At 41.9% G+C, this 23,140-nt stretch overlaps 1 protein-coding gene across 3 annotated transcripts; it reads left to right on the top strand.

Moving 5' to 3' along the window:
- On the top strand, positions 1-22,918 carry HACD1 (3-hydroxyacyl-CoA dehydratase 1). Of its 3 annotated transcripts, XM_038390780.2 has the most exons (7): positions 15-414; positions 6,170-6,287; positions 7,475-7,493; positions 7,577-7,665; positions 13,619-13,740; positions 16,498-16,676; positions 21,074-22,918. In XM_038390780.2, exons 1-7 carry the CDS (start codon positions 188-190, stop codon positions 21,154-21,156), a joined length of 837 nt encoding a protein of 278 aa, XP_038246708.1. In that variant the 5' UTR covers positions 15-187; the 3' UTR covers positions 21,157-22,918. The 3 variants fall into 3 exon arrangements, with proteins under 3 accessions (XP_043365330.1, XP_043365329.1, XP_038246708.1); XM_043509395.1 differs by lacking the exons at positions 13,619-13,740; positions 16,498-16,676; positions 21,074-22,918 and adding exons at positions 7,080-7,146; positions 12,674-13,610 and having other exon boundaries at positions 1-414; positions 7,583-7,665; XM_043509394.1 differs by lacking the exons at positions 13,619-13,740; positions 16,498-16,676; positions 21,074-22,918 and adding exons at positions 7,080-7,146; positions 12,674-13,610 and having other exon boundaries at positions 1-414.
- The last annotated feature ends 222 nt before the right edge of the window (positions 22,919-23,140 follow it).

The following is a 23,140-nucleotide window of genomic DNA, read 5'->3' as shown; positions in this document are numbered from 1 at the left end:
TTGATCTCCCGTCAGGGAAGCCAGACTGGGAACCGCGCGGCGCAGCCGTCGCGTTAGGGTTAGGGCGTCCGCCTCCCTCCACGCTGCCCGGCGAGCTGGGCTGGGGAGCCGCCGGAGGAGAAGGGAGGAGCCGGCGACACCATGTGAGCCGCGGGCCGGGGGCAGCAGCCGCCCGCCGTGAAGACAGATGGGGGTGCGCGAGCGTCAGCTCCGGCTGTCAGCGCGGCTTCAGCCCGGCCCAGCCCCTCCTCCGCCGCGCGTCTCTCCGCCCGGCCGCGGGCAAAGCATGGCGTCCAGCGAGGAGGACGGGGCGGGCGGCGGCTCGCTGGAGGAGAAGGAGAAGGGCAGGAAGAGGCGCCTGGGCGCCTTGGCCACGGCTTGGCTCATCGGCTACAACATCGCCCTGACCGCCGGGTGCGTTGCCGGCGGGGCGAGGGGGAGCGGGCCGCGGCGGGAGCCGGGCGGAGAGGTGGAGGCCTGGCGGCCGGGGGCGGAAGGACGCGGGGGGGGGGCGGCAGAGGCGGCTGCCTGCGGGGCTCGCCCTCGCCCGCCTGGCATGATCCGAATACGGCGCAGCCGCGAGCGCGTCATCTCGCGGCCCGGCGGGGAGGGTGAGGGAAGCCCGAGCCAGGAGTGTCGGGCGGGGCTGCCGGGGCAAGGGGCTCCCCGGGGCGTAAGTCACTGCGGCCGCCCCCGCGCGCTGAGGATCTAGTCCCCGCCCCCGGGGGCTCCCCGCGCGGGAGCTGCTGGCTGCAGGCGGCGCCCCTGTGCCCCGGTCCCCGCTCTGAGCAGGGCTGAGGCTGCCTGCCGGCCGGGGCACCCCGCTCTCCGCAGAGCCATGGCAGACTTGGGGTCTCCAGCTGCCAGGGAAGGCTTCTGGGAGAGGGGGGGGTTGCGAAGTGGCTGTAAGCGCGTTGTTACGGCAGGATTCCTCGTTTTCCTCCCACGCCGAGGGCGGGATCCATGCTTTTTTAATAAAGTCTTCAGAGTAGTTTGAGACCCACTGGCTCCCAGCAGCACCAGGTGGTACGGCCTGCCCGAAGTTTCAAAATAACATTGGTTCCAATTCTTGCTTTGGAGAGCACTTCGGAGACAGGCAACCTATATTAATTTTTTCCGTCTGCCATGTTAAGAATTAACTGCAAGAAATGATTACTACTGTTATAGTGAAAAACCAGCGTGGCTTCAGTCTAAGCAGCATCGCTGATAAAGAGTTAGCTGATATTGAAACAGTATTTTAAGACATGAGCTTCCTTCATCCAGCTCCATCTTGGTCTCCCAACGTGCTGCTCTACAAATCAGTCTCTCAGTATTGAAAACTGAGGTTACAGGCCAAATTCAGCCCTGACACAAGCAGACAAAACTCAGTGCATTTGTAGGTTTCAGAGTAGCAGCCGTGTTAGTCTGTATTCGCAAAAAGAAAAGGAGTACTTGTGGCACCTGAGAGACTAACAAATTTATTAGAGCATAAGCTTTCGTGAGCTACAGCTCACTTCATCGGATGCATTTGGTGGAAAAAACAGAGGGGAGATTTATATACACACACAGAGAACAATTTGTACCCACTTACCAATGTTGAATTTGGCTTAGTATGTCATTTCAAATTTTGTCTTCAGTTCAACTACTGATAGGGGCCGTTCCAATTTGAATGCATTGGGGTAGAACTGTTAATAAGCCCAGGAGTGCATTTAAACTGATGCCCAGTGTTACAATGGATTCTTTTGTGAAAATGTAATATTGGTATTAAGTTTTAATGTTAAGGGAATTCTGGTTTATATTTAAGTGGTTGATGTATGAATTTTCATTCCTTTTCAAGATTTGTCATGTTAATAGCAGTATTTTTCATAACATACTTAAAGTAAACTGACTTAATTTTCTGTCGAATGATTGACAATTGTCAGGTTGCAGAGCAGCAGCCCTGTTAGTCTGTATCCACAAAAAGAAAAGGAGGACTTGTGGCACCTTAGAGAGACTAACAAATTTATTTGAACATAAGCTTTCGTGAGCTACAGCTCACTTCATCGGATGCATTCACCGAATGCATCCGATGAAGTGAGCTGTAGCTCAAGAAGGCTTATGCTCATATAAATTTGTTAGTCTCTCTAAGGTGCCATAAGTCCTTTTTTTTTTTTTTTTTTGAAAATTGTCAGACTCCCACAAATTTTAATACTCGGGGTAATTTGACATTGGAATATTTTACATAGGGAATTGTTGAAGTCAGGCATGGGGCTTTGTGAAGGTATGTTTGTGTCAACTTTAATTAGTATTTTTATTCGTTGTTCATAATCTTTGCTAGTTTGGAATTGCAGTGTTTCCATAAAAAGAAAAGGAGTACTTGTGGCACCTTAGAGACTAACAAATTTACAAGTACTCCTTTTCTTTTTGCGAATACAGACTAACACAGCTGCTACTCTGAAACCTGTGTTTCCATTGTATTCCTTAACAGTCCACCCCTTGCTTTGTTGTTGTTCATTTGTTCATGAGAACAGACTTTTAAGGTGGACACCTTTATTTTAGTTAAGTATCAGAAGGGTAGCCGTGTTAGTCTGGAGCTGTAAAGCGGCAAAGAGTCCTGTGGCACCTTATAGACTAACAGATGTATTGGAGCATAAGCTTTCATGGGTGAATACCCATGCATCCGACGAAGTGGGTAATCCCCCACAAAAGTTTATGCTCCAATACATCTGTTAGTCAAAAAGGTGCCACAGCACTCTTTGACATTTATTTTAGTTGTTATCCCTGCAAGCGCTGAAGCCCCACATATCCCATCAAAGCCTCTGGTAGTTGAGAGCCACCAGCAATTGTAAAAGTGGGCCCTTTGTTTCTTGTGTGGGATAGAAAAAAGAAAGACAAACATTTCATCATCTTTTCAAACCGATAAAGTACAGTAGATACACTTAAGGGAACACTGAAGGGTAATATTAGTACAGGCAAGTTTATCCACTTGGCAAGACAGTACTTGTTAATAAAATTCTAGGAATACCCCGGTTTCTCAAAAATTGTGCTAATTCCTCTTTCTAATATGGGATTACATTTTATCATTCATACTGGTAAACGCGTAGGTGATGTTCAAAAACAAAAATGGCAGGTACGTGTCCAAATTCCTTTGAAAGTCAATGGAAGTTAGGCCCGTAACTGTCCTTTGGGCCTCTGAAAGCCTCCCTCAGGGGAATTTATCTTGTAGGGTATTTTCTGTTTCATACTGAATGCTTGTCTGATGTTGAGTGAAAGTTGTTATTTTTCTGTATGCAATACAAAGGTCCATATGGGACAAAATAAAAAAAAAAAAGTTGCAAGCTGAAGACCCAATAAAATGGTCTATGAGTACTTTTTTAAAGAATAACCTGTCTAAGCAAGAGACCTACCAACTTTTGTTTTTTGTTAAGTCAGAGAAGACATTTCATGTTCCCTTTTTGTTGCAAAATGAGATTCAGGGAACCTTTTTTGGTTTATACATATTGCCTTTTTGGTCAGATATAATATGGCTTCTCAAGGTACCTCTTATGTAAAGATACTGCTGTCACCTGCCATATTGCCAATCGTATAAAAATCCATTATAATTCTTCTTTGACACACACTTTACTATAAAACACAAAACATTTAGAACCCAGGAAAGCCTTATTGTGAAGGCAACATGTATTGCTGAAGTTAAAATAATCCACTGATTTCAGCAGTAACTGGAATCTACTCTAATTTTATACTCTACAAAAATTTACTCAGATTTTACACAAGCCATAAAAAGCCTAAATAATATCTGTGGGTGTTGCTTAACTGGCACTTGTGTTTCATTCTTAGGACAGGAATTGGAATTCACCCTGTGCCGCAGCATTATGGAACCTTGGTAGTTACACTACACACAGGGGAACAGATGTAGAATAGGCATGATGAGAGAATCCACATTTGCAGTGTATGGTGGAGCCCAATTCCATGCGAGTTCCACATATTGAAAGAAAGGCTTGGAGGTGAGAGAGAGCTACTGTCACAGGCAGTACTGACACTATCCAGTAGTGTCCCCTTCTGGCCAAGTGTGGAGCTGTAAGTGCTCCCAGACTCACTCTCTCCTAATGACAGGTTTCAGAGTAGCAGCCGCGTTAGTCTGTATTCGCAAAAAGAAAAGGAGGACTTGTGGCACCTTAGAGACTAACAAATTTATTAGAGCATAAGCTTTCGTGAGTGAGCTGTAGCTCATGAAAGCTTATGCTCAATTAAATTTGTTAGTCTCTAAGGTGCCACAAGTACTCTCCCCTAATGTCATTGATAAGGTCACTGAGGCCTTACATGGCCTTCTGAAGGGTCTAATTTATTAACCAAAGACCCAATAAAAATACCAGCAAGCCCTCATCTTATCTGGGAGAGACAGTCCGTCTCGGTTTATCAATTCCTACCTGAGTCTACCACTCTCCTCCAATAGGGTTTTCTCTCAATTCAGGTCCCTTCTCCAGATACTCTTGACACTCGCTGGGAAGAATTCTTCCCTAGAGCCAAGGGCGGGTGTGCAGAGATCTGTCAGCAGTAGCCCTTCTCTAGGGAAGCACACAGTTCTGACAGGCTGGCCCTTCTGCCACTATTTGGAATTCCCTACCCCTCTGAGCAGACCTTTCAGGTCCCTTGCTCTGGTGAATTCTTCTGCCCTCAAAAGCTTCCTGTCTCAAGAATCCACTTCAGCCAATCTGTGATGACCCTTTGTCAGGCTCATTAGCTAATTAGCTACCAGCTAGCCACCTAGAGATTTAATTCCTTCCAGGTGTGTCTGACTTGGCTTTTCTTTACAGGAGCCTCTGACAGGTAGGCAGGTTTCCCAAAAGCTAGCTCTGTGCCACTACTGAGTCCCCTGCTAAGTGGCCACAAAACTTAATGTAAGCAATATTTAGGGAATGCAGCCCCTATTCCTGGCAGGCTTCCCGCAGCTCCCATTGGCCGGGAATAGCGAACCGTGGCCAATGGGAGATGCGGGGGGGGCCGTGCCTGTGGACAGTCAACGTAAACAAAACGTCTCATGGCCCGCCAGCAGATTACCCTGATGGGCTGCACACCAAAGGTTGCCAGCCCCTGCCTTAGGTTATTATAAAATTTATTTTAGCTCAGATTTGTTTGATCTCAATGAAGAAAGCTTTAATTTGACTAGCAATTATTTTTGCTTTCTTTCATTTGAATAACAGCAGAATGCATATTTAAAAAAAAATCCACACTTAATATCAGTACATGATTACCAACATGTCAGTTCCAGAACTATCCACTGTGGCCAAAATTTTCAAAAGTGACTAGTGATTCTGGATGCCTGGACTTTTGAGTGCCCAACTTTAGACACTTTAAATTGGCCTGATTTTCTGAGGATGGGTATACAACACTTTCTGAAAATTGAACCCCTTTATTGGTGTCTCAAAATGGACACCCACAAACTGAGGCACTCAGAATCACTAGTTGCTTTTTCCAGTCTTGGCCTTAAGTCCCTATGCGCCGGTCCTTCAAAGAGCTTTGTGTGGGTAGAACCCCACTCTCAGGGGTCCCCTCACACAGAGCTCCTTGCAGGATTGAGACTAAGGTTGGAAATGTTGGCCACAGTGCTTACTTTTCAATATGTTTTAAAAAACAAAATACATATATTCAAATAATTTTTTAAATTTCATGTACATTTTTCAATTTCCTAACGCTATGAAACTATGATAAGCAATTTGGGATTTGAAATTATATTGGAAAAAGAATTGTAGTCTATACTAGAACCATTACACCGAGTTGTGCAGAGGTTTTCCAGTTGGGGACAACTGCTGGTATATTGAGAGTGGCTGGCACCTGAAGTTGGCATCTTTTTTTTTTTTTTACCTGCTAAGTCATGTTAAAAACAGCTAATATACGTGAATTAATACTCTCTGAATAATAAAGATATGGTCCATACCATGGAAAAGAGAACACCGTAGCTATGTAACAAAGAGGGCTCTTTGCAAAGAGCAGCAAGACATTCTCTCTATACTTTTCCACAAAGTAGGGTACAGGAGCTAAATAGTTAATGGATTTTGCTATATTTTAAATTATATTGTCAATCTCTTTTCCAGTAGAAAAATCAAAATTCTTCTTCAAATATTTGAGATGAAAGTAATGTAATGAATAATTTAGATACCTGAGTGTTCTTAGAATTCTCATTTGAAAATTATCCATTCTCTTTCTTTTCTAGGTGGCTGGTATTGGCTATTGCCATGGCACGGTTTTACATGCAGAAAGGAACATACAAAGGCTTATACAAAACTATTCAAAAGACACTTAAATTTTTCCAGACATTTGCTGTGCTTGAGGTAAATTTTTAAATGCTACACGTTGCTTGATTGGAAAATATTTATCCTCAGCAAAAAAAACCTTCATTAACATGGAGTTAAGGATGAAAGAATGTCTCAGAATTTCCAGTCTTTCTAACTTCATTTATTTTTAAGGTGTTTTTTTGGGGGAGAGAGGAGGTTGGTTGAAGGGAACGGATATCTATTGTAACATTAATCTAGGCTACTAAATTATTTGCTTAGGATTTGTTTGCTTTTCAAAAATGCTTAAGAATTGCTCAGAGACAGATCTTGCAAGCCAAACAGGGACTCCGTTCCTTAGGAGCCTATTCCTTTGCAGACACCCTGCCTTCCTAGACAGATGATTGTTTCCCTCTCATTCCCCATACTGGACTCATTATCCCCCATATGGCTTTCTCTCTTTTGCTCCTTCCAGACTGGACCCACATGCCCCATATGGTTTGCTACTAGTCTTTCATTGAACTATGACTTTCCACATTTGCAAAGCACTCTGGAGGCTGAGTGCACTTGGCAAAGCATGCATCAGACTGATATTGATATATAATACATTCATCAAGCAGATGTATGTATATAATACATGTGTCTCTTTTAACATGTATGGTCACCTGTGTTTTGGTTTTTATATTATAATAATACCTTTACACTTCTAAATAATTCTACCTGAACCCATCAACACTAGACAAGGATTTAATTTGAAAAAGAATGAATAAAAATCTTCTAAAATGAACAACAAAAATTTTAAAATTCTTGTATATCTGAAATACCGTATGTATCTTGCTTTAAATTTTCCAGAAGAATTCTGATCTGGATAAGATGTTGCATGTGAAACTGAGGTTTGGTTTTGAAGCTGAAGAGCAAGGTGTATGTATGTGTATGAAAATCAGCCTTATGTAAAAGTTCCTTTGGTAAGCAAGTCAGTCTTGATTCAGTGGTATTACAAATCAAAGGCCTGATCCTGTGAGGAGTGCAGCATAGGAATTCAGGGTCCTTGGCACCTCACAGAATTTGGCCTTAAGATCTTAATTTTTGCTCACGATAAAGTCAATGAAAGTGTAGTCTGAATAAGGAGTAAAGGACTAGGAGTAAGCTTAGATTTATGTTAACAGCAGCAATGTCTTTGTTTATACTGCAAACAGTAAAATGATTTTAAACCAGTGACTTTAATTTATATTTATTTTTATTGACAGGTAGTCCACTGTGCAGTTGGTGAGTCTTTTGCTCTAAATTTCTCACTTAACTGATTACAAACATGAATTATGGAACATAGATAATGTATTTCTCTTTTTAAGGAATAGTTCGCACCTCTGTGCTTGTGACTGGGGTCCAAGTGAGTTCAAGAATCTTCATGGTCTGGTTTATAACACACAGTATAAAACAGGTGAGTGCATGAGCAAATTCTGTTTTACTCTTTACAAGAAGGGCTGATTATTAATAAAAAGCTCATTTTAGCAGGAAGTGTTATTTAACAAGTAATAGGATCTGGCAAATGCTCCATACAGGGGGCTCTCACAAACTTCAGTCAGAGTTCTGCAGGTAGAGAACTTACAGGATCAAGCCTATAGTTCATGGATGGGCAAACTTTTTAGCCCAAGGGCCATATCTGGGTATGGAAATTGTATGGGAAGCCATGAATGCTTACAAAATTGGGGGTTGGGGTGCGGGAGGGGCTGAGGGCTCTAGCTGGGGGTGCGGGCTCTGGGGTGGGGCCAGAAATGAAGAGTTCAGGGTGTGGGAAGGGGCTCCGGGCTGGGGCAGGGGGTTGAGGTGCGGGTGTGTGTGAGAGGGCTCCGGCTGGGGGTGCAGACTCTGGGGTGGGGATGAGGGGTTGGGGGTACAGGAGGGTGCTCCAGGCTGGGACCGAGGGGTTCGGAGGGCAGGAGAGGGATCAAGGCTGGGGCAAGGGGTCGGGAGGGCAGGCTCCAGGCAACGCTTACCTTAAGCAGCTCCCGGAAGCAGTGGCATGTCCCCGCTCCGTTTCCTACGTGGTTCCCAGCGAATTGGAGCTGCAGGGGCAGCATGCGGAGTCCCCTGGCTGCCCTTACATTTAGGAGCCAGAGGTGGGACATGTCGCTGCTTCCGGGAGCCGCACGGAGCCACGTCACACTCGGAGCGGGGCAAGCCCGCAACCTCACTCCCCAGCTGCAGCAATGGAGCGGGGCAAGCCCTGGACCCTGCTCCCTGGCAGGAGCTCGAGGACCAGATTAAAACGTCTGAAGGGCTGGATGCGGGCCCCGAGCCGTAGTTTGCCCACCCTGTTATAGTTGCTTATACACAGGATGCTGGTAAATGCCATTGGAGAGGAACAACTGAAACATACTGGGTTGCTGCCAAGTTTGATCTGTCTGTTAAGCAAGCTTAAGGGGTAGAGCTTCTGTTCATCAACAAATTTACCATACTGTCAACCATTCCACTTTGAAAAAGAACTTCAATTAGTATGTGTTGAATGTACAAATGGAAATCATTCTTAAACTGAATGCATCTGGATAAACACTGTTGTGACATTTTACACTGATGTTTTCTTTGTAGTTTGTATTAAATCCTTTCTCAAAAATTTTAAATTAATATTATATTAATATTATAGGTTCACAGCATGCCACTGTAATAAACGGTCATTAAAAAAAAAACACAGAAAATCTCCCAGCATATGAAAATTACCCAACTGCCTCTGAAAGTGTTATTTATGTGGTTGTTTATAGATTTTAATGTAGATTTTACTGTTTTTTTTACCCCAAGGAAAAATGGTCCAAGGAATCTATGATTCTGGTAATGCATGGACTAGGACTGATAGTTTAGTTTGTCTGAATTTTATTTACTTTGTGGGGCTTGAAATTCCTATTCTCTAAAGGTAAATATTGAGTAATGGATCCCAACTTTTGGGTCTGTGCTTCTATGTGTGTGACTTGGGTCAGAACTTTCTTAACTCCACATGCTGAGCCTCTAAATTTTCTCACCAGCAGGTGTCACATGCCTAACTGCTGATGAGCTATAACAGCCAGGCAGAAACTGCCTCCATTGTCAATTCCCTTTTTATCTGTTCACAGAAGAGAGCTCTCTTATACACTTTGTTTCCTTTACCTCCCTTTTTTGTAATACCAAGTAGGTTTATCTTAATTTTTTTTTTTAAGCTAACTGCTTCCTGTTTTGCTTTTTTAGAAGAAAAAAAAATGTTCAAGAAGTGAACCATTTGTTGGTTACATTGGACGAGTAGATCGAGGCTAGGGCATATATCACTGATTTTCATCATACTACTTTTATGTGGAATGGATTTCAGAGTAGCAGCCGTGTTAGTCTGTATTCGCAAAAAGAAAAGGAGTACTTGTGGCACCTGAGAGACTAACAAATTTATTAGAGCATAAGCTTTCGTGAGCAACAGCTCACTTCATCGGATGCATTTGGTGGAAAAAACAGAGGGGAGATTTATATATACACACACACAGAGAACATGAAACAATGGGTTTATCATACACACTGTAAGGAGAGTGATCACTTAAGATAAGCCATCACCAGCAGCAGGGGGGGGGAAAAGGAGGAAAACCTTTCACGGTGACAAGCAAGGTAGGCTAATTCCAGCAGTTAACAAGAATATCAGAGGAACAGTGGGGGGTGGGGTGGGAGGGAGAAATACCATGGGGAAATAGTTTTACTTTGTGTAATGACTCATCCATTCCCAGTCTCTATTCAAGCCTAAGTTAATTGTATCCAGTTTGCAAATTAATTCCAATTCAGCAGTCTCTCGTTGGAGTCTGTTTTTGAAGCTTTTTTGTTGAAGTATAGCCACTCTTAGGTCTGTGATCGAGTGACCAGAGAGATTGAAGTGTTCTCCAACTGGTTTTTGAATGTTATAATTCTTGACGTCTGATTTGTGTCCATTCATTCTTTTGCGTAGAGACTGTCCAGTTTGGCCAATGTACATGGCAGAGGGGCATTGCTGGCACATGATGGCATATATCACATTGGTAGATGCGCAGGTGAACGAGCCTCTGATAGTGTGGCTGATGTGATTAGGCCCTATGATGGTATCCCCTGAATAGATATGTGGACAGAGTTGGCAACGGGCTTTGTTGCAAGGATAGGTTCCTGGGTTAGTGGTTCTGTTGTGTGGTGTGTGGTTGCTGGTGAGTATTTGCTTCAGATTGGGGGGCTGTCTGTAAGCAAGGACTGGTCTGTCTCCCAAGATCTGTGAGAGTGATGGCTCGTCCTTCAGGATAGGTTGTAGATCCTTGATGATGCGTTGGAGAGGTTTTAGTTGGGGGCTGAAGGTGATGGCTAGTGGCGTTCTGTTCTTTTCTTTGTTGGGCCTGTCCTGTAGTAGGTGACTTCTGGGTACTCTTCTGGCTCTGTCAATCTGTTTCTTCACTTCAGCAGGTGGGTATTGTAGTTGTAGGAATGCATGATAGAGATCTTGTAGGTGTTTGTCTCTGTCTGAGGGGTTGGAGCAAATGCGGTTATATCGTAGCGCTTGGCTGTAGACAATGGATCGAGTGGTATGATCTGGATGAAAGCTAGAGGCATGTAGGTAGGAATAGCGGTCAGTAGGTTTCCGATATAGGGTGGTGTTTATGTGACCATCGCTTATTAGCACCGTAGTGTCCAGGAAGTGGATCTCTTGTGTGGACTGGTCCAGGCTGAGGTTGATGGTGGGATGGAAACAACGCTTCCTCAGCTCTCGTCCCCTAATGCCCCTACTCTACTTGCGCTACATTGATGACATCTTCATCATCTGGACCCATGGAAAAGAAGCCCTTGAGGAATTCCACCATGATTTCAACAATTTCCATCCCACCATCAACCTCAGCCTGGACCAGTCCACACAAGAGATCCACTTCCTGGACACTACGGTACACTACGACACACTTACAGTGTGTATGATAAACCCATTGTTTCATGTTCTCTGTGTGTGTGTATATAAATCTCCCCTCTGTTTTTTCCACCAAATGCATCCGATGAAGTGAGCTGTTGCTCACGAAAGCTTATGCTCTAATAAATTCGTTAGTCTCTAAGGTGCCACAAGTACTCCTTTTCTTTTATGTGGAATGGACTAAACCTTGTCCACCCAGCTCTTTGTTTCAGTTGATTTCAGTATAGTAGGTCAAACTACATCAGAAAATCCACACGTCTAAATGTCTGTCTGAATGCATTTCTCATTGTTTGCATGCCTGAACATTCAGGGTCATGTGAGGGTATCCGATATGTCAGGGTTGGGCAAACTTTTTGGCCCAAGGGCCCCATTGAGATTGCAAAATGGTATCAAGGGCTGGGTAGGGTAGGGAAGGCTGTGCCTCTGCAAACAGGCTGGCCCCCACTCCCTATCCGCCCCCTCCCACTCCCCGCCCGCCTCAGAACCTCCAACCTATCCAAACCGCCTCACCCCACTCCTTGTCCCCTAACCGCCCCCCCCAGGACCCCACCGCCTAGCCAACCCTCCCTGCTCCTTGTCCCCTGACTGCCCCGACCCCTATCCACACCCCTGCCCCTTGACAGGCCCCCTGACCACCTCCTCCTGGGACCCCACTCCCATCCAACTCCCCCTGCTCCCTGCCTCCCCCTCCCGGGACCTCAGCCCCCATCCAACCCCCACTGCTCCCTGTCTCCTGACCTCCCCCCCGTACCTCCACCCCATCCAACCGCCGCCTGACTACCCCCGGGACTTCCTGCCCCTTATCCAATCCCCCTGCCCCTTACCATGCCACTCAGAGTGGCAGGACAGGCTTATTGGAAAGCCTGGGAGGTGGGTGGGCACAAGCCGGGTGGCTGCATGGGAGGAGGGACAGTGGGGGAGGGGCTGGGAGCTAGCCTCCCTGGCCAGGAGCTCAGGGCCTGGCAGGACGGTCCTGTGGGCTCGATGTGGCCCGCGGACCGTACTTTGCCTACCTCTGGGATAGGTAGTTAGAGGCCTGTTAGTGATGATAGCCAGCCTCACTACTTGTCCAGGAAATTTGCGAGGCAACCACATGGAATTCTCTACATACTTATTCAAAGAACTATTGCTTGCATTTAGCATTGTGACCCAAACCCAGGTTTAGTCTATCGGTGTTAGCCTCTTATCTACTTCAGGTGGAGAGTAGCCTAATTCTCTTCTTCTCCCTTAACTATATTTGAATATCTTTGTACTTTGGTTTGTTTGTTTTTTTTGCTTTTGTTATTGAGATGTGTCCTAACCCTCTTATTTTTTTTTTTTTAATAAAAGTTAAATCTTGGTTCCAATTTACACATATTGGGTCTAATTTTCAGAGGTGCTGAGCATCTGCATCTCCTAGCTGTGAGTGTTCAGCATCTTTGAAAAGCATTAAAGCTTTGTCACTAGGTTGCATTTTGTTGAAAAACAGTGTTTCCCTTTTCTGTGTTTGGAACAAAAAATGTCTCTGTATTTTTTTTTTTTTTTATAGAAATCCCAGGAGATTTTCAGCCTTCAGGCACAGAAGCCTATTACCAAATTCCTCCCCTTTTAAAAAAAATAATTAAATCACTTGTGTGTAATTCTCTTTATCAGAAGGTATTATTTGTAAAAGACCCCCAACCATCATCTTTGCACAGTTGGGGATTCCCCTCCCCAAAGGATCTGATCTTTGAAGCAGCAGGTAGATATGCTGAGGAGGCAGTTTAACTATTCAGAACTTGAATCTTTAAAACACTGCAGATAAGTATATTCACCTACAGCTCTTGATCCTGTCACTCCTCCTCCTTCACTGATCAACCCACTCCCAACTGCCTAACTGTCCTGCAAACTCCTGAGCACTCCAACCGGATCTTCTGCTGTCAGGTTTCATTTTGCAGCCCACGGAGTACACTGAACAAAATGGAATTATCTTGTGTATCACAGAGACATTAATAAGCAGGAGTGGGGGAAGCAACCACAGACATGGGCTAGGTGAATATAAGAAGACAGACAAGACAAAGAGTAGTGTGATGTGATGTTTGTCCAGTCTAAAATGGAAGAGAAACATTATACATAGTATTTTGAGAAAAAGAAAGGGAGAGGATAAACACAAGCAAATAGACCAAAAATCAGAAGAAATAGAGCAAATTGAAAGGACAGATGCAGGGTAAGCAAAAGAAGGAAATAAATCAACTAAATAGTTCAGTGTTTTGATGTATTTACAATGGTTACAGTCACTTTGTACTGCACAGTTAGCAAAATTGCAGTATGTTGGTGAATACCTGTAATAGAAAAGTTAACATGATGGTGACTACAGGTGCTGATTTTTGATACCCAAGTTTTCCTTCTCAAATTCTTAGTTCTATTCCAAATGTCTTAATTGGAAGTCTATTGCTGCTTGCATAGAAAAGAAGTTTAAGGGTGAAGAAAATGTTGGTTCTTTATACTTTCACAGATCCAGAATGAGGAGAGCGTTATTCTTTTTCTGGTCGTTTGGACTGTGACAGAGATTACACGATATTCCTTCTACACATTCAACCTGCTCAACCATTTGCCATACTTCATTAAATGGGCCAGGTGGAGATGTCTTGCAGTTTAGTTTCTGATAGTTCTGTGCATGCTAATTTCATGCATGCTGAGCTAACACACAGGAGAACAGATGTGTGAGCTTTGGCTTTGTGTCAGAAGAATGTGGTTGGTTGCCTTGTGTATTTAGGAATATTGCCATTTGGTTTAAAATGTAAAGAATATTTTAGCTCAGATAGTTGGATGTGATTTGTTTTTTAATTTTTTTGTTTGATAGTTATTTTCATTTACTAGTCATCCTTTTCTTTTATGCTTGCAGGATTACCTTTTAACTTTTGGAAATTTAAGTTGCATTTTGAATACAATTTAAAATGTACTAAATTATCATTTTTTTTAAAAAATGATCATACTATGTATCCTCTTACACTATGCAATAAAGAAAAACAAAACCTTTTGTTGCCAGAAATCTAGGTGTTTACAAACGTAGGCCCAGATTCTACAAGGACTTACCCATAGACACTGTGAGTGCTGAATGTGATGGGACTACTCCAAGTGCATAAAGCTGAGCACATACATAAGTCTTTGCAGGACGGGGGCCAGAGTGCCCACTCAGTCCTGTGAAGTTGCTGGGAGCTTTGGGCTCTCATCACCTTGCAGCTTTGGGCTCTCATCACCTTGTCCCTTATTCTGTATTCAATTTATGATGTAATTAGAGGTTTTACAAAGCCTTCATTAATATTTTAACTGGCTTAGTCCAAACAACAAGGGCGTCTTTTTTTATAGAAGTAACCTTGACTTGAGATGTCAATACTTGAGTATGTTACTGTATGTGAAATACATTACCGATTGTGTTTAGGCTGGGTATTTACTATGAAGCTTAACTGGATGAATTGCATCCTCTGTAATTATTGAATGAACAATAAATATATATCCAGAACAGACTTTGCTTTTTATGAAGCAGATAAAACTTTTAAAAAATTCATTATAGATGATTTGTCCATATTTGTCAAAAATATTTGTCCATATTTATCCAAAAATATATTTTTGTTTGTTTATTTATTTTGCTTTATTTTTGTTTTGTAGACAACATAGTTCTGATGCTTCTAATGCATTCTTTGATATGGCTGATATTTATGTCCATTTTTATAATACATTGTCTTTTTGCTTGTACAGTATGTGGTAGGTTTTGGCATGTTTAAGACTAAATGGCAAACTTAAAAAAATAAACAGTTAAAGATCCCCTGTCTTTAATTGAATATATATTTAGGCTTTAAATTTAAAAACACATTTGAAAAATATCAAACTATCAGATACTCTCAATGCTTCCAAGTTAGAAGGTTTTTTCCATTCAAAATATAATAAGACAGTAGGGAAAATAGTCATTCTGACAAAAGAGCCTTATGTGTGTGAAATATACTGGAAAACAAACATTTGAAAATGAGTTCTTCTATCACATATTTTACCAAGGGCTGACATCAGGAATCAGGGGAAATTTATAGCTAGCACAAATGAGCACAAATCCATTGGCTTATCTGAGTTGTGTCTTCTCTTCTTTTCCCTCCGCCCCACCCACCTCTTCCCCTCCTTTGATGAGTTTTGTCCTTTTTTGTATATATAGATATATATCAATACACATATGCAAACCATAGTAAACTTCTGTTTAATGCTTTGGGATCACTAGCTTTTTATTTTGAATTATAAAAGCTTTGTCTTTCCCTATTAAATAGAATAAATACACCTACATTTTAATTCAGAATACCCCATTTTTGGTTTGTTTCTGTTCTGCATATGGCCAATTGTATTTGGAGTTACGCCATCAGTTTCTCGTTACGTCTCACCTAATCTGTTCTGTTTGATATATGAGCTCGCTAAGCCCATCGATTACTAGGGAGTTTCATATTCAGCTGCTGCCATTTTAAAACTCATCTGGTTTGGTCATAGAATGCATATTATACATTTATTTCAGACCCTGTGAGGCAGCTGTCATTGCTTTCTCCAGCCTGAACTCAAGAGAACAGTTCTTTATGAATGTTTGCATCTGTATGTCTTACCTTGCATGAAAATTTTTCAAAACATTGCTGATTTCAGTTTCTTTCTTTTCCACCATGTATGTAGCATATGATATTCAAAGTAGTTGGCTTCTTTCAGTGCCTTTGCTTTATCATTTATTTGAAAGTTGGTCTGTTTGTTCTAAATTGGGTTCATTGAGATATCTAGTCTCGCACACAGATGCTTTTGCATCAGTAATTCCCATTCATGTAAGTGGCAGATGCAGTACATGGTTAGCTTCCCCATATGACAATGGGAGGAACAAGCTTCCTAGGTATTTTAAGATTCCATTAACTTCAATATAATTACAATGGGGAAGGGATGCACTTGGACCAGTGTGCATGGGCTGTGATGAAGATATGTATTCCTACTTATTATTGGTCCAGGCCTGCTCCCAGGCCAATCAATGGCACCAGGATCAGGCTCTAAATCAACCAAAACAAGATTACTGGACGATGCAACATTTTTCCAAACTTTGAATCTTTATCTTTAATATTGGAAAAACATGAAAACATTTTGATATTACTGCAAACTAAATGTAAGGGCTTAGGGCCAGATCCTCATCTAGTATAAATCAACATAACTCTATTAAAGTCAGTGAAGTTGTGCTCATTTATACCAGCTCAGGGTCTGGCCCTTGGTTTTCTCCTGCAGGAAACTACTGTAGTTCATTGCTGTGCCACTAATCATCAAAAGAAAAAATGTTACAACATGAATTTATTTTTTAAGAAAATAATTCTTAGATTTGTTTTTCTGCAGATACAACTTTTTTATCATATTGTATCCTGTTGGAGTTGCTGGTGAACTTCTAACTATTTATGCTGCATTACCTTATGTGAAGAAGACAGGCATCTTTTCACTGAGACTTCCCAACAAGTATAATGTCTCTTTTGACTACTACTACTTCCTTATTATTGTCATGGCCTCATATATACCATGTAAGTACTATTATACTTTAATAATACCAACAACACAATAATAAATTATGTAGCCGTTCTCAAACTGTGGGTCGGGACCTCATTTTAATGGGGTCGCTAGGGCTAGTGATTAGACTTGCTGGGGCCAAAGCCTGAGCCCTGCCACCTGGGGTCAAAGTCCAAAGGCTTCAGCTCTGGGGAGTGGGGCTCGGACTTCAACTTCAGCCCTGGGCATCAGAGCTCAGGTTATAGGCCCCCCACCTGGGGCTGAAGCCCTTGGGCTTGGGCTTTGACAACGCCCTGCATTCCCCTGCTCCGGACGGCAGGGCTCCGGTGGACTAAGGCTTCAATCCCCCTTCCCTGGGTCGTGTAGTAATTTTTGTTATCAGTAGGGGGTTGCAGTCCAGTGAAGTTTGAGAATCCTTGAATTATAGGCAGAGCTTGCAGTAATGCCTGTAGTTAACTTTGCCTAATACTTTACTTTATAGGACCTGGTTAGTTAAAATTTTGCCATACTTTAACTGCTTAGGCAGAAATTTTACATGCTGAGTGTCTGCCTCAGGCTGAATATATTTGGAAAGCTTCAGTGAAAATGGTTTGGCCATTTCCTAGAACAAGGTTAGGAAAAATAAGATTTGTTGTTGATATTAAAAGAATCCTACTACCATTTGATTGAGAAGCTCTAGCCCTCCACTGCTTGGAGAAAGGACTTGAAATTTGGACCCTTGTTGGTGTCAGGGATGAGTATTTTGCAATCCCCATGAAAATCCATCTAAAATTAGCCTCTGAAAATCATGGTTTACACATACTCGGTAAAGGTTTATTAGAGGATAGCAGCAAAATTCTCTAAAAATTCCATCTGCACTAAGCATGCTGCACTCCACTCCTAAAGAACTGTGTTCCAACAACACTGAGCATGCTGCACCCCCAGAGAGTTCACTGAGCATGCTTCAGACCAGGGGAGGCAGGATTGTTCCTGCAATTGCTCACTATGGGAGCCGCTATTGAATTAGACACATGAACTGATAGCAGAGAGACTGTCTCTCCTGTATTCTCAGTGCTCCCTATGCTGGCACCAAGACAGAACTGAGAAGTTGTCTCACTCAAATGCAGAGAAATGAGGAGCAGCATGGTCACAGGTGTGGCAGACTGGGGAGGGATAGAGGCATGCTGGGGTCTACAGACCAGGGGGGATAGGAACAGGTGAGACAGGGACAGGCTGGAGGTGGGCAGAGTTGAATAGTGAAGAGACAAAGGCAGGCTGGGAGTGGAGGCTTGGATAGGAGCAGAATAGGATAGATGCAGAGAGGACAGAGACAGACGGGGACAGGTTGGGAAGGATTATGCAAGGGGATAGGGCAGAAGGAGGGATGTTGAGGATGACAGGGGCAGAAGGATCTGTGACCACTAGAACACACTGCCTTACAGAATTTGAACTAGACCCTTAGCTTCCTGGGTCTCAGTGTTTCTCTACTGTTCTGCAAATATATTGGAAACCCACTGGCAAACTGTGAATTTTAGATCAGTAAGCCCTACAACTGTACCTGACAAATTGGTTGAACTGATAATAACAAAACACTTGGAATATCATGATTGATAGGCTCTAATCAGTATGCATTCTGTAAAATGAAATCCTGTCTCATTAATCGCTTAGAATTCCTTCAATATGTCGGTAAACTAGTGGATAAAGGAGCAGTGGTTGACATAATGTATTTCAAGTTCCAAAAGGCCTTTGACAAGGTTCCACACAAGAGGCTATTAAGGAAGCTACGTAGTCACAGGGTGAGGGGCAAACTCATATGAAGAGAGATTTAGATTGAAGACTTGGATTGTTTACCTTAGTAAGGAGACATGATAAAAGAGGGGACATGATAAAGATATCTAAAATAACAAATGGTATAGAGAAGGGAGACTGGGAGTTTATCTTCTCCCTGGCCCATAACAGAAGATCAAGGGAACATTCAGTGAAATCAAAAGGTGGGAAATTCAAAACTGATAATACTCTTTCACATAATGTGTAATTAAACTGTGGAACTCTTTGCTCCCTCAACTCTTTGTTGTTGAGGCCAACAGTTTAGCAAGATTCAAAAAGGGATTACATATTAATATGGATAAAGAGACTATCCAGAGTTATAATTAATTATAACAGACATTTTGAATTTTTATAAATTTTATAATTAATTATAACAAAAAAATAAATCTTCAAAAAGAAAAGGAGGACTTGTGGCACCTTAGAGACTAACAAATTTATTTGAGCATAAGCTTTCGTGAGCTACAGCTCACTTCATCATCATAAGCTCACGAAAGCTTATGCTCAAATAAATTTGTTAGTCTCTAAGGTGCCACAAGTACTCCTTTTCTTTTTGCGGATACAGACTAACACGGCTGCTACTCTGAATCCTACCAAAAATAAATCTTACGTTTCAAGGGTTAAGTCAGTGTTTAACTATTAAAGGTCAGGATGAGATCTAATGTGAATGACACTTTATCCCATATCCACATAGTGTGTGATTTTTACAACTGTCTCCAAAGCATCTGGTACTGGACAAGATAGACAGTGGGTCTGAATCACAGTGGTAATTGCTACATTCCTATGTGTCTCATCCCTTTTTAGTGACTGGCCCACAGTGATAACAGCTTGCTACTGCTGTTTGTTGTGGCATTAGCTTAAGTGGCTGAGGTCTGTGCTGTGAACCTTAAGATTTCAAGCCTGCTGATGACCCAAGAAGGGGTCAGGTATGGTGCCGCACGAAGGAATTTCTGTTTTTTCAGTTTACTTTGTGTAAAATTAGGAAATTACACCCAAAGAAACTACATCTAGGAACACCCAAAGAAACTACATCTTAATCCTGCCCTCAGTATGGGGGCTGGACTAGATGACCTCTTAATCTCCCTTTAGCTCTACAGTTCTACGATTAAAATAACAATAAGATGGCAAAGTCAGGCACCCTGTTGCATATGTATTATGATACACGGTAAAAATTTCAAAAATCCCTGAGTGACTTAGGCTCCTAAGTCTCATTGAAAGTCAGGGGGACTTAGACTCCTAAGTACCTACGTCCCTTTGAAAATGGGACTTAGGGTCCTAAATCATTTAGATGATTTTGAAAATTGTACCCATAGTTTTTAATTACATATGACTTTTTTCTCACAGAACCCCCATTTTATTTAGTGCACAGGATGGACTGTGTTCTGGGTATGAATCAGGGATATGTAGTGAAGGAGATGATTGTCTCTATGACCCTGCCTCATTTGTTGCAGAAGTTTGAAGGTATGCAGTGAAGGAGGCAGGGGACTGCAGGAAGAGAAGGGATGGTCTTGTGCTTAAAGCAGTTGAATGCTGCCCTAGAGAATTGGATTCTATCCCTGCCTATGTCACAGAGTTCTTATGTGATCCTGGGCAAGTCAGTTAAATGGAATTATGTGTTCCTCATTTTCTGGGTGCCCTACCTGAGTCACCTATGGCCTGATATGCATAGGTGATGAACACATATAGCTGTAACTAAATTCAGTTAAAGCTGTGCATCTATATAATAAGATTTCAACACTGTCACTTTTTGTCTGTCTGTGTGTCACTTTGAAGCCTAGAATGTCTGTTGAGTCAGTGGAATCATGGAAACAGCCACAAGCCTGGCTGTTAGTTCTTTTTGTTCAGAATATCTCCAGGTTCAGTCATTATTGGGATTCATTGTGTCATCCAATTTTTATGGTCTCAGACATTTTCAGTATTTTTACATGCACAACTTTACAAATTCCACCCATGTGATAGCTTGGGCGTTCAGCCACTAGCTGAACTTGTAAAGTGCTCTAAAAAGAATGTTCAGGCTCTAGGCATCTCAAACTGGGTACTCAAAATTAGTGGACACTTTTGGCCTTAACCTCTCTGTGGTGAGTCTCTTTGTTCCCATCTGTGAAGTGGGGATAATAATACCACTTTGCCTGACGGGGTGTTGTAAAGATGACTTCACAGGTATTAATGAATTTATCAGATACCACATTGATGAGCACCACAGAAAGCCCTATGGGAGATGGGGGAGGTGAAGTGGGTAGGATATTACAACAATTTCCTGTAGGACAAGAGGGAGATAAGTTGGCATCCTCCTCCCAGTCCTGACCCATTCAAACCTCCCTCAGCACAGATCCTGGGCCACATGGAAGAGTCCACAGGGCCATAGAGGTTGCTGAGAAGTCATTGACCCTACTTCCACAGACAGAGGGTTGGAGGGAGATGCATGCACAGATCCCACATGGATTTTGGTGGTGTGAACTGATCCATCAGTGTTTGTCATAGTTTGCCATAGTAAGCAACCCAGTGTTACTTGCTCCATCGCCATTATTTTTCCTCAGCTGAATAGTGTACAGTTAGAAATGTATTTTTCCTTTTTTCCTCTAATTTGTTCATTTATTCCTTGATCAAGTGTTTCCACAACTCTACTTTCATATGCTGTGGCAGAGAAGAAAGGTGCTTCATGGAGAAGTGATTGTAGAAAAGGACGATTAATCCAACTCTTGTAACCATGGTGCTTTTTACAGAATAATAAGAAATGGAAACAAAACACTTCATGTGATCCTTATGAGTCCAAGTTTTAAATCATGGAACAAGAATAAATGGCTGTTCATGAAATAACATGGATTGTATTGTTTTGTAAATTTAGTATGTCTTCAGATTTTGCTTTTCATCCTTGGCTTCACTTTTGATTCTTTTATTTCATTGGTTGGTTGTTTCCTCAGACAAACTATTTTCTTCCCAGTTTTTTTATATAAATTAACAAATAGAGGCAGGAGATTGAATAGCTTGCAAAATTGCTTTCTATTATAAAACTTCTAGTGGTCATTAAGAAAAAAAACAGAGTTGATGAGTACTATTGGAAGTTAGTACAGTATTCTGAAAAATAGATACTTCATAAATTAGGTAATGATTTTTTTCATAGGAAGGGTGATTTAAATTTTGTCCTTTCTTATTATTTTGAAAATATTAATCTTTGTCAATATTCAGAACTGAGAGTTTACTGTCTCTTGAACCTTATGACAACACGCCATTAAAAATAAACTAAACTAAAGCTAGGGTTATAATTACTTAGGGTCTGACTCTGCAGTCCTTATCACATTAAGTAGTATCTTCCTTCACAATTATCCTTTTGAAACTTTTAGAGTCCAATTCAGCAACAGTAAGTGTAGTAGAATTGGACCCTTCATTAGGCCTGAGACTCAGCATGGGAGAAGTGGTCCATCCAGCAGATTCAGGTGCAGGATCAAGGCCTGGAAGAACTGAAACCTTTTATTTGCAGGATCATATCTTAGAATCATAGAATAAGCTTGTAAAAGAGTTGAACTCTCGATTATCTATGCAGATTTAGAGTAGTGTACTTCAGTTTGCTACTACTTGATGCCTAGCTATAGCTGATGATGTGGCCCAGGTTTATTTTGTCCTGGTGAATTGAGTACCAGTTTATTCTGTATTCTAGAGTTAGGGAACATGAGGGGTGGCGGTAAGGAGTAAATACAGAAGTACATGTGGAAACTGCAACTATGGCAAAGTATTTTCTTCCTTACAATTAATCCAATGGGATAAAAATGGAAGATTTAAAAATACTTTAAAATGCTGTCTTGACATGTAAATTGTATTTTGAATCAGCCCACTATGCACTTTTAATTGCTCCTTCAGTTAATTGTTTCATCCTCTTTATAATGTAATCAAGGAACAGTTTTGGATCTGGTCCTATTTAACATCTTTAATAATCTAGAAGAGGAACATGTTAATGAAAATCACAGATAATGCTAAACTGAAGATGTTATAAACACCAGCATGGAGAGATGAGTTGTATAATGGGTCTTACAGAGGTTAGAAATATGGGCAGGAATTTAAAGCCATAAAGTTGGAAGAGACCTGAAGTGAGAGTGGACCACAGATTAAATGTTCATTTGCAACACGATGTGGCACCAAAAACGATCAGTGCAATTTGGGGTTGGATATGCTGAAGTTTCATGTCGTGAAGCAGGGGGACGTGGTTGTCCCTCTTTAGGGGACTCTGCTGAGTCCACATCTGAAATAGCATGTAAAGTTCTGGGTACCTCAAAAGCAGAAATTTTTAGGCAAACTAGAAAGTTCGAAAAACAGCAACAAAAATAATGGACATTGAGTAAGAGGTAGGAAAGATTGACTTTAAAACATTAAATATGTATGGCGTGGTTACGGGGAAAATATTTGAGAAGGAAAAGGAATTAAGTACTAGGAGTTGTAATTACGAGTCAGGGGAAATTAAGAAATGGAAAATATAAAATGAATACTAGGAAAAAGATCCTGATCATGAGCTCTACTAAGTTGCTGAATAATATTCCAAGGCCCATGATGGCAGCTCCTTTTCCTGGGACATGTAAAGCCCAACTTTTTGGAATACTAGAAAACATATTGTAGGAAACAGTCTTGCTTTGACAGTGGATGGGGCTAGATAACCTAAAAGGTGGTTTCCATTTCTAACTTCTAT

The sequence above is a fragment of the Dermochelys coriacea genome, chromosome 2 (genome assembly GCF_009764565.3).
Source record: "Dermochelys coriacea isolate rDerCor1 chromosome 2, rDerCor1.pri.v4, whole genome shotgun sequence".
In the NCBI taxonomy this organism is placed as follows: domain Eukaryota; kingdom Metazoa; phylum Chordata; order Testudines; family Dermochelyidae; genus Dermochelys; species Dermochelys coriacea.
Note: the sequence above shows the minus strand (reverse complement) of the source record. Positions and strands in the feature narration are given on the sequence as shown.